This window comes from Zychaea mexicana, assembly GCF_025766255.1.
Source record: "Zychaea mexicana strain RSA 1403 chromosome Unknown BDB00scaffold_3, whole genome shotgun sequence".
Classification (NCBI taxonomy): Eukaryota; Fungi; Mucoromycota; class Mucoromycetes; order Mucorales; family Lichtheimiaceae; genus Zychaea; species Zychaea mexicana.
The window spans coordinates 87524-98484 of record NW_026516666.1 but is presented as its reverse complement, the minus strand read 5'-3'; the positions used below and the strand labels follow the sequence as shown (position 1 = coordinate 98484).

General features: G+C 42.8%; 4 protein-coding genes across 4 annotated transcripts; 3 read left to right on the top strand and 1 right to left on the bottom strand.

The window, feature by feature from the left end:
- Positions 1 to 254: 254 nt before the first annotated feature.
- Positions 255 to 1615, top strand: BDB00DRAFT_904133 (uncharacterized protein; the record flags this gene model as incomplete). The annotated part of the gene is made up of 2 exons (XM_053128573.1): positions 255 to 1170; positions 1282 to 1615. The coding sequence occupies exons 1-2, from the start codon at positions 341 to 343 to the stop codon at positions 1613 to 1615; spliced, it is 1164 nt and encodes a 387-aa protein (XP_052985116.1). The 5' UTR covers positions 255 to 340.
- A 2293-nt stretch (positions 1616 to 3908) lies between these two features.
- Positions 3909 to 4857, top strand: BDB00DRAFT_796930 (uncharacterized protein). The gene is made up of 2 exons (XM_053121508.1): positions 3909 to 4607; positions 4746 to 4857. Exons 1-2 carry the CDS (start codon positions 3988 to 3990, stop codon positions 4768 to 4770), a joined length of 645 nt encoding a protein of 214 aa, XP_052985115.1. The 5' UTR covers positions 3909 to 3987; the 3' UTR covers positions 4771 to 4857.
- BDB00DRAFT_796927 (uncharacterized protein) lies at positions 4858 to 5790 on the bottom strand. The gene is made up of 4 exons (XM_053121507.1): positions 5708 to 5790; positions 5461 to 5527; positions 5251 to 5395; positions 4858 to 5167 (listed from the first exon to the last, which is right to left on the bottom strand). Exons 3-4 carry the CDS (start codon positions 5349 to 5351, stop codon positions 5053 to 5055), a joined length of 216 nt encoding a protein of 71 aa, XP_052985114.1. The 5' UTR covers positions 5352 to 5395; positions 5461 to 5527; positions 5708 to 5790; the 3' UTR covers positions 4858 to 5052.
- BDB00DRAFT_796924 (MACRO domain-containing protein 2) lies at positions 5663 to 7280 on the top strand. The gene is made up of 9 exons (XM_053121506.1): positions 5663 to 5797; positions 5859 to 5896; positions 5976 to 6014; positions 6114 to 6132; positions 6237 to 6294; positions 6368 to 6407; positions 6476 to 6696; positions 6773 to 6827; positions 6949 to 7280. The coding sequence occupies exons 1-9, from the start codon at positions 5700 to 5702 to the stop codon at positions 7008 to 7010; spliced, it is 630 nt and encodes a 209-aa protein (XP_052985113.1). The 5' UTR covers positions 5663 to 5699; the 3' UTR covers positions 7011 to 7280.
- The last annotated feature ends 3681 nt before the right edge of the window (positions 7281 to 10961 follow it).

The following is a 10961-nucleotide window of genomic DNA, read 5'->3' as shown; positions in this document are numbered from 1 at the left end:
CACATACACACGCGGACAAGCAAGGTCTGGACATAGAAAAAAGGGCCCCTCAACCACAATTTCACCAGCCAACTTAACCAAGCAACAAGAGTCTGGAACCATGGTAATTGCCTATTTGGGTTTAGACCCGCATACAGCAATCGACGGTGATTCCAAAAAAAGACGAGTCCAGGCGTTCCAAAGAGGCCCTCCGCATTCTGTCTTTTTGCTTTTTTCGCTCGTTCCTTTTTCTTCTTGTTTTCTTCCTCTCTTTCTCCTTTTCTTTTGGCTTGTTACGTTCTCGTTCCCCTTTCTTCTTCACATTCCTCAAACGCTACTGCCCATCAACCACCACACCGCCATGAAGAAGCCCTGCTCGGTGTGCGATTTGCCTCTGGAGTCCTTGTTGAAAATCGCTTCCTACTTGAGCTTCTCGGATCTTTGGTATTTCGGGACCACCTCACGCTCTTGCCAGAAACTGGCGCATCAGCTCGTATGGCACAAGTACCACATCGACCTCGCACGACCACGCATCAACTCATTCAACCATCTGATCCACGCCAGCATCGCCTATGTGTGTCGGTACGGATACGACGAGCAGCACAATATCAACCACCCAGCGATCCAATCAGTTGCAAATCGACTTGCCGTCGAGATCTATGATCGAACACCGCAGCTCAACTGGGCGCCGTGTCTCGATTTTTTGCTCGACAAGGCCCTGGGCATCATGCTCGATCATGTTCTCTACGACCCATCGCTCGACCCCTTACCGCACCAACATTCATCAGCAAACGACTTGCCGACAATGTTGAGTCAGGGCAAGAAACAGAAGTATGCTTCAACGCCCATGGGTCGTTTGATGACGACGCTCCTTGTAACGCTCTATCCAACACTGACGGCGCTCTTTGATGCGGACCCTGCGAGTGCCATCCACCATCGGTTATTGCTGGCACACATTTCTCGGCACATTGACATTTTGACACGTCGGTACCATCAGCAACATCGACGACGTGTATCATCAGGCAGTGGTACGTCCACATCTCTAGCCCGCACTGAATCTGTGCGCCATGGATTCAGGGTCTTGGTGCAGTTCATTGGCAATCTTTGTCAAACAGAGCTAATGACTGCAGCCGATCTGCATATTCTTACTCGTCAGCGGATTATCACCTTCTTTATATCCTATCAGTCACAGTCATCATCATCCGACAACAACAACAACAACAACAAAAAGAACGCCACACCCAGCACCACTAATACGACGAGAATGACAACATCAACAGCAACAACCAGTAACCGCGACAGCACCACGATGGTGCGACCGCAAACCATCACGACGGTCGTTGCTGCATCAGACTCGTCATGTTGGCGATTGTGGATGGATGAAATTGAATTCCAGACCGCCGTACTCCTTGATCTATTACGTGCGGTTGTATGCCGTCAGTATACGCGATTCGATTCCGGCAAGGAGCTCAATATGTTTGCAAGCATGTTAAGCGAAACCGTATCCACCATGGTGTCGTGCAAGTCTTCATCACCATCAGCATCGTCATCGTCATCTTCATCGTCATCATCATCATCTGTACCTGAAGCAGCATCCAAAACGGCAGTTGCAACTGCTGTGTCACCTTCCCGGTAGTCATCAATCATCTTCATCATCATCTACACAACACACTCTCTTGTACATTGTATATTCTTATTATCTCCCCCGTGCTCTCATTATCATCCCACCACGACACTTGTATATCCGTTCTTCTCTCTAAAATAATCGTCAAAGGGACGCCACAACATCCTTTCTTCAACACATCTTTGATAAGCTGGCCTTGGTCATTTGATTATTTGAACCTTCCTCTTCCAGTACATATTATAGTATCGTTCCTTCCCCTTCCTCTGTGATGTGTAATGTTGAACACACACACGCACACAAAAAACAAGATAAAAAGTTTGTAACACTACCGAAACTATTTTCTATAAACTCGCAATCCAAACAATGCCTTTGAATGTCTGGGTCAGATCGTGCATGAGGCTGATGATCGTCCGTTCTCTCGGCATACATGTGGTATGTGCCTTAACATGGAAGGGGGGCCGTGGGCCTGCATTCTTCTTTGAACTCGCCGTCTCTCTCTCTCTCTCTCTCCTTTCAATTTCTCTCCCCCTTCGATACAATAGGAAGAAGATCTCAAATTGGTCATTTGGTTTACACGGTAAATTTCAGAGTTGCTTAGCATATAGAATTCATGACCTAGAACCCTTGTATCAAAAAAGGGTCATTGCTGCGACCCCCCAATCGGGGAAAGATCATATGTTTGAGGTGACACAGAGCGCTCGAACCATTTTTTTTTACATGTCCAGGTTCTTCTTTCCGCTGCGCCTCATCGTCGACCCACACACCCATCCCATCGTTTTGCCAAGCTGCATAGTACACACACTATTTTTATGTGAGCATGCAGTGCATGTAACACAAAATGTAATAAAAGCTCGTTAATAAATACGTTAACTGGGCACACGTCGAATCCATTTTTCTTAACAATGGCCACATCCAATTCGTGAGGTTTCACTGTTTTAGCAGCTTATTCTATAAATTGAACTCATTCCCGGATTATTCCAACTGGCCTTTTACAATGGACCCAAGACTGTGGTGTCACGGTGTTAAAACAGACGTTGGCCAATATGTCACTCAGCAATTGTGTGATACAACCTGAATGTCACTTCAGCTTTACCAGAATGTTTGAAAATCATTCAATATTCGCTCTTGTTATGTGTAGAAGATAATGGCTGTTGGGGTTACTCTGTGTGCGTATACCACTGCTCATACATCGAAATCACCTTTATAATCCAATATTAACTCATCAACTAGTCGGGAAATCGTTGCAGTGATCTTATTAGGGTACTCCTTCTACATTATCGCTTCTGCGTAGGTTTATGGCTACTTTGTGTACAAAGAGGAAAATGGGTTCGCACAATCGTATGTACAGAATACGCTCATTTGATGGAAATGGTTACTTCCATTCATTATCCAACAAACTCGGTTTTCTTCCAGAAACATTCCTTGAAGTTTGTCCGTAGAGCTCACGAATCCCACTCTACTACTTCATCGACTACCCATAAACTGGCTGCTGTTAAGTTTAAACTGATGATTAAGCTCACTTTAGCTCGGAACAGCTCTACGATAATTTGCACTCAAATGACTCGACAAGACCGAAAAGGTCAAGCAACTGTAGATCATGGCGTTCTTGATATATGTTGCTAAAGTATATGGATTATGCCTTGAAAACTGACTGTGTGAGTGGGGCGTCGATTGCTAACTTGATTGTTGCAGCTCAGGATTAGCGTTAAGAAAGGTATACTTACGGCAAAAGCAAAATATTCTAATATTGGCTGCTTATGATATTCTTGATTGGTAGACGCTCACAAAAGACTTACAGACTTGAGGTGCTCTGCTTCACAACGAAAAAATGAACCGAATATATGTGATTATACTGATGTCAGCTGTAGACACGCATATATGTTCATCCATCGAGTCTACATAGTACGTCGCTAGCAGAACACTATATAAGGCCTCAATGATTGAATAATATTTGTACATAGTATGGAAGTTAACTTTGGAACTTCCTGCGGGACCGATCAAGAAAAAACAGCATCGGATTTTAACTGATAACGATGTCTCTACATACCGGCTATTCTGCTTGTCAAATAGTTATGTACGTACACTTGAAGCCTCAAATTCGATTCCTTATATAGAGTTGTTTGTAGAAAAAGAAGATCGGTAGATGACCTGGGGTCTGCTATACTGATTTGCTCCGGTCTAAAGCAGGATTCTGTTCGAGGCAGCATATTGTGTGACTTTATTGACCTTGTGTAACGAGAACTAAATCATTCCTTATACATTGTGTTGATGACTCAATTTCTTTTTCGTCCTTTTTTAATTTACATTTTGACACTCATAAACACCTACACACACACACACATATTTTTTACTTTTTCTCTTTGTCGACGTTTGTCCGGTCGGTCATGAAGTCCAGTGCCGAAGCGATATTGCGGCAAGCTCCCGAAGCAATAAATCCACGAGAGTTTATCCGTGAACTACTCGATGCAATCAAACTTGACAAGGACTTTTATGGTGGAAAAAAGCTATACTCACATTATCTAAAGGGAGTGTTAAAGACTAAAGACCCATCAAATCAATATCCTGACCTCCATGACCCAAATAAGCCAGCATATCAGCGAGCACGTCACTTGTCAGATGAAGAGATACGAATTTTTCAAAAGGCTACATCGAGTCTTGTACGATATGCGCCTAATCCAGACGTGGCCTTGCGCTTTGCAGAGTTTTTCCTAGTACAAGTAGCTCCTCCGCTGCGCAACGAACAGACCGAGCTGATTATTTTGGTCAGCATCATGTACTGCTACACACACGCAAGACATAACAAATGCGAGTATTTGCGTAAAGGCTTGGATTGGGTCAGGATCGGTCTTGAAAGAGGTCTTGCTCTCAGAAGGACAAAAGTTCCCCTGCGCAGCGGTTTCGAAAGGACTTCGCAAATGTTCGCGAGTACAGCAGAACCTATACTTAGCTATCATCGATTAACACCTTCAGCCGACGGACGAGAAATGATAAAGCAGAATGAACTCTAAAAAAATGCATACCCATTTATTAAAGCAAATCATTCCTTTATTTGTACATTAATCTTACAGAAGCCATGTAGAAGATACAACATATAGTACTTCTCTGCAACCACTTTCTTTAACTATCGAAGCAGATATGCTACCTTTATTTTGCGTTGTAATACATAAAAAGGCACATGGATCTGCCAATTTTTATAAATACAGGTCGAAAATGATGCTTCGTTTTGAGGAAAGGAAACTACCCAGTCATGGAGCGTTCCAAAAAGCTGCATGGTGTTTAAACGGATGAGGATAATTTCACTGTAAAGTTTGTGACATGTCCCGCGCCGTCGCCACTCAATCCAGCTGTTTCCGCCCTGGGTACGCCGCAGCAGCTTACGAAAGCACCTCGCCTACCACCCCTTGATTTTGCTGCGGAGCGAATTCCTGGGTAGACTTGTACTTGCAACATCAGTAATCTAGGATCTTGCCAGCACCACATGACCTTTCTACAATCACATCACTGTACATTCTTCTTCGGTTGTCGTTGTCGCTTATTGCTGATGTGTGAGCCACAACGACCTCACTTGATAAAGCTTTTAGAATTGACGGCAACGCTTATTGACATTTGGATTTGCTCATCATCATATCTGCATGACCGTGCCTTACCCTGTTGTTGAGGACGCTTGCAGTGCCGTAATTGTAATGCATAACAAATAAAAGGCGTTATGCGCCACATAGAACAGCAGCAGTAATGACACGTCATCCATTACTACTACGACTCTTATTCGTGCTCGTCACTGCTGCATGATTTCTTTGATGAACTGTTTAGTACCATGTGTGGGGTGAAAAAAAGTCGAAACTATATACGCTTCATACCTTCTCTTAGAGTGCAGAAGTTTGGGCATAACACGAGCTAAATCACCGTTTTTATGTTAGTCGGACGGTAAGTTCCCTCTTTTACCTTCACCTACATACCGCGCCACAGATTAATTTAACCAAATGAGGATTGAGTGGGAGGTCATGTGTTCCCTGATAACACACGGACGTTCTGTATAAAAAAAATCAGCCCTGCCGGACGCTGCACTCTTGTTTCCTTTTAACTAACTATTTTACCGATGGCCAGCATGTTAGGTGGTCCTTCCGGTGTCGCTTTACGTGCTATCAAAGAAGAAGACGTGCAGAAGCGACGCATTTCGTCGAAAATATGGTTATGGTAGAGTTGGTAATTTTTACTGGTCACTTGTAGCAGAGAACTAAGGAGTTGCTATTCAAAGCTACTATGACATTTGTACGCTCCGTATAGATGCTATAGGTAACATACTTTTTTTTAAACTATACCGAGCTCATTCTTTCTACTGGCTCATCTCATCTCGTACTTTGCACTCTTAAAGTGAATCCAAGCAATCAAGCTCTTCAACCAGGCGGAGGAGGTATGGTGCCAAGAACTTTGTACAACACCAAGGGTGATAATCCACAGCAGCTATCAATACTATTATGGTCGCTAATTATATTTTGTACAAACCTCTAAGCAAACGGGCAGATTCATCGGTAAGAAATTATAGAATTGAAAGAATAAACAACCTTCTTTGACTGTAATGGCCCGATCATTATTACAATTTACGCGCAGTAACATTGATCAAGTTGCATTATAGAAAAGCTGGACCAAAGCTATATCAAGAATGCAAAACTCTCAAAGGATGCTCCATTGGCGTAAGTAGTAATTATTACAGCAGAAAGACTGGATAGACCAATGTTCTTTATTCACGCAAAGTAAATTTTATAGGAAGCAAAAATTACCAAGGGATACCAACTACCAGCAAAACGTATGAGATTCTTTTTGGTTATAGGATATACTGTTGTGAAAGCATAACTTAAATCGCCTGTGGATCAGATGTCATTCACACAGTAGGACCTCGCAATCAGGAAAAGCAAGTCCTAGCCCAGTGCTATATAAACTGCCTTCGAAAATGTGAAACCAATAATTTGCGTGCCGTTGCATTTCCATGCATATCTACGGGCGCATTCGGTTATGACCACGAGCAAGCAGCCAATGTGGCACTTTCCAATGTTCGCGCTTACTTGATGGCAGATCTGGCTAAGGGAAAGAATTCGGTGAGTCTTTTACGGCAATGCAACTGTGCTATGATAGGCTGCTAATTTGCAACTCTTTTGGACGTATTATGCAAAGTTCGACAAGATTGTCTTTTGCGTTTTCTCTGAGCGCGACAAGAGTATTTACGAAGGTATGTATATTGTTTTTCTTTTCTATTTACTGTCGTTTCCCCGTCTATTGCTCTTTGTTGCTATTCAATATCGAAGGATTGGATGCATATTTGACATATACTCTTATAATTTTGGTCCTAGGGTTATTACCGGTCTATTTTCCAGGCTTCTCGCGGCTGGATTCTTCTTTCGTCAAAGCTTGATGGCAATATACATGAGAGGCATACTGTATACAGCCATGCCGATTGCAATGGATCTTACAACCAATGACATATTTCTCCAGATGTACGCTTTCTTGCGTGGCCCGTCAATATTTTATACTTGTTATACCAGAGCAAATAAAGCGAGCAACATGTACTCATTGCATTTGTTGAGGTACTTGGTTGTTATGATGGTGATCTCTCCTAGAGATAGTGTTCCCCTTAATTGATATAGCTTACTATGCTGTTTCACTTGATGCTTTTGATAGCAAAGTGTGGTCATAATTGGGAACTCGTTTTGAGCAATTGTCGCCGAAAGTCATCTGCTGACACTGATAAGTTAGCTTTTAATTGTCACAGAGAGAAAAGGAGGAGCAGTATTCAAGCGAACTTGGCCTCTCATAGTCCATCAAGCATGACATCAAAAAGAGCAGCCAAATGGATACTAGTTGCCACTATGCTACGTTCAGCAAGACTGCTATCAGTTTGGCACAGTACTGGATTATTCACTGTGAATCTTCGGAGAGCTAATAATCACGCCGTGAAAAAGTGAAAAATGTACGTGAATATTGTGTGAATTGGTTGCGTGCCAAGACATCCCAGCAATGAATATCAGAAAGACCACAGGCGACTATACGTAAATGTTCTAGTATCGGCTGCGATTTTACTACTATCGGCATGATCCTCTCGTGTCCCTTGCCGTTGAATAGCAGTTCATAAGCCATACTGCCTTCCTCGCCATCATTCGATGCTTTCCTTTCAGTTATTTAATATAAGCACTCGTGCTTCTTGATAGTGAAATCCATCTGTCTGCTATGACTGGTTCGCTGCATTCCCACATAATGTAGCGTAATAGAGGGCACAGCTCATAAGCTGTATAGATGTTGGTTGGAGATACGTTGTTGAATCGTGAGTAAGGCGATAATATCAAGTACTTGATGTGGGAGCAACGCTGCAATAAGGGACGGATCCGGTATTTAAAACTGAGAACACCGTCCAGTCTTAAGAAGATAATGTTGTGTATCGGTGGCCTTTTGTGTCTGCTTCTGCCATCAACTTGTTCAAGAGTAGCGTCTGATAAGTTAGTGCGGCCATCAAACATCACTGAAAGATGCGTTAATGACGGCAAGAAGTCCAGTAGCATTGGCAGCGAGATATCGCAAGTGTGAAATGAAATCGTCAGAGTAGTTAGCGTATGCGAGAAATATCTGATGAATCCTGGCAGTAACGTGCTACTGTCGAAAATAGGTTGTAATTGTTTGCTATGCACATGGTTGCTGATGTCTTATTTTTTAACAAAGAAAAAGCTTTAGTATATCTTTTGCGCATAAGCAGTAGTAAGTACTACCGAATACGCGATCCTCTTAACGCAAAAAAAAAGAGTATCGTTTTACTTCACCAAAGAAGCGAATGCTGTATCTTCGCCAAGCAAGTCGTTCCAGTACTTTATACGTGGCTTGAGATTTGATGTATACTGATTCGACTTGTTGTCCCAAACATTGAAGCATCGCGTCGCTCCTTTTGTTCCATGCATCAGGCGAGATTCCCACCAGTGTCCACAGGGCTGTCTGGTAAGTGGGGATCGCGTATAACCAGCGGCGACATACTTTCACACATTCGACACAGCCCGCTGTCCGATAAACGAGAAGATGTACTGAATGATTCGGGAGGCAAAATCGAGATCAAATCAGTTATATTACGTGTATGTGAAAGGGGACGCGCGAAAAGAAATTTGGCACGAGGCTTTTAATCGAACAAAGCCTGTATAACATAATCCGGACTCGTGAAATAATGTGTCCGACAAAGGAAAAGCAAGTCGAAACAGGTAGCTCACCTGAATTTTATTTGGAAAAGGGGGACCCTGAAGATTGATCTATTGTAACCACCAGTAACTTCATTAAATCTATGCTATCATAGCGATACGCAGATACACATTAGAACAGGGCTCTTTCTAGAACCATCGACTTCTCGATACGAAGGAAAAGGCTTCAATCAATACTCGGGTTTATTGTTTGCGAGCCGCAAAAGTCATATATAAGTAACGAATCGCTTGGCCTGGAAAACACAGCATCCCTGTGTGCAAGTTTCGGTAGAGCAACTATATCATATCTTTGACAGGTCCCCCTGATATCTTTGGTGAGCGATCATCACTTTCAAATAGGTAACGCATACCTTGAAAATATGTAACGAAGTAAAGTTAAATAAGAAAAGGAAGAGAGAAGTGAAGGTGTAAGGGGAGGGAAAGAGCTGTTACAAGAATCACGCTTTAAAAGCAGGCACATCGGAAAGATCAGTGCAAGCTTTTCGATCCAGGTGAAACCCAAAATGATAAGAAAATTGTGTTGTGATAAGCTACGTGCAGGAAGAGTGAGAGAGACGAACAGCTGAAAAAAAAACATTCCAATTTTTTACAGATCTGACAATTATACAGGTCTGCTGGCGTATGCTCTGGCGTTGCCTCTTATAAAATAACCGACCATATCCTCGATAACAATTTTTTTCTTGACAATTGCTTTGGCAATTTAGGCGAACACAGAAAGTGAAAAAGAGTGCCAAAGCATTGTGATCGTGTTACTTTCGGCTACGATACAGAGCCACTGTCACTGTTCCCCGCTTTGTTTAGCACGGAGCTGTGAATGGATGGAGGGGGGAGTAATTAGCTTTTTGTTCGCGAAAAAAGAAAAAGGAACTTGTCGTGCACATAAAAAAAAGGCGAAGCAAAAAGCGGTAAAACGTTTATGCGGAAAGTGCGAAAAAGAAAAATATATTTTTTTTATTTTGTTTATCATTTTCTTATTTGTGTGTAATAAATAATAATAAAAAAGTTCGTTTCAATTATCCCAACATATACCGTTGGCATCACATGCACCCGAAGGTTCACGATCGGCTGCCGGAGTATATGACCACATTCCCACTGGTATATATTGCAAATTTTCTTCAGGGCGCGGACCACTGAATCTGCCGATCATCAGAAGAATTATGACAATAGCCAGCACAAGCAATGACCCGATCATGGCACAGAGCAGTGCATCTGTACTACAGACCAAAGCTGTACCAAAACGAACTGAAGAGAAGAGAAAAAAGAAAGGCGAAATTGCTCGCTTTATATAGACATTTTTCTCGTTCGGGACTTCAAATCCCCGTGAATTCTCATTGGCCCAGATAACGGGTTGCGTATCAACTTGTGGGCTGCCTACTATGGCATAACAAAAGATACAGCACCAAAGGAAATGAAAGGAGGAGTGGTACCTGATGGTCAAGTAGACAAGCGTGCTTCGGCGGTAGTGGTACGTGTCTCTCACCATGCGGAGCTGTACCCTCCGATGGTATCGGCGCTTGTTTGTGAGTGGGGCCGTGCACGGCACCGTGTCGAGCAAAAACAAAGACACGAATGTGAATGAGCATGTAGATTCACGGAAGAAATGCTTTTCTGTGAGCAATAAAATGGCAATATAGAATTGTCCGACAAGGTAAACAACTTAACAGATTTTACGGCATCAGTTGCTTAGTAAATATCAAGGACACGAGCCTCCCAGCAGCCAGTTTCTATTTCACCCAACAAGATAAACAGTATAAAGCGTAGTCCACAGACGATTCCATTTTGCTAGTATCTTTTGACTGCATGTGCGGTGTGCGGGAATAGATACAGCACACACTTGACTCCAACGCTGCAGTGTATCAAAGATCGTTATCTTTTATTGTGAAGCGTGCTTGTCTACTGTTGCTTTATAATTTTCGCCATGCATCCGCCAACAGTTCTCTAAACTACGCCGTGTAACCTCCCTCCATCCATTCCGAATTCATACTCTATCCAAGCAGATAAGCTGTCCGCTCATGGTAAGTATACGCTGCCGCTAGTGAAGCTGACTCACCCTTCACTGGCTTTCATTGCTGCTGATAAAGTTCTTTTTGAGCAGCGTTCAAAATCCATTGGGACGATCAGGAGTGTAACAT

Excerpts from the sequence above, each read along its gene's own strand:
- BDB00DRAFT_796927 (XM_053121507.1), bottom strand. The coding sequence starts at position 5,351 with ATGGATGACGTGTCATTACTGCTGCTGTTCTATGTGGCGCATAACGCC. Across the intron at positions 5,168-5,250 it reads CAAGCGTCCTCAACAACAGG|TGAGGTCGTTGTGGCTCACA; the intron begins GTAAGGCACGGT and ends AGCTTTATCAAG.
- BDB00DRAFT_796930 (XM_053121508.1), top strand. The coding sequence starts at position 3,988 with ATGAAGTCCAGTGCCGAAGCGATATTGCGGCAAGCTCCCGAAGCAATA. Across the intron at positions 4,608-4,745 it reads ATGATAAAGCAGAATGAACT|CTTTATTTTGCGTTGTAATA; the intron begins CTAAAAAAATGC and ends CAGATATGCTAC.
- BDB00DRAFT_796924 (XM_053121506.1), top strand. The coding sequence starts at position 5,700 with ATGGCCAGCATGTTAGGTGGTCCTTCCGGTGTCGCTTTACGTGCTATC. Across the intron at positions 5,798-5,858 it reads TCGTCGAAAATATGGTTATG|CTACTATGACATTTGTACGC; the intron begins GTAGAGTTGGTA and ends TGCTATTCAAAG. Across the intron at positions 6,295-6,367 it reads TCAAAGGATGCTCCATTGGC|GAAGCAAAAATTACCAAGGG; the intron begins GTAAGTAGTAAT and ends TAAATTTTATAG.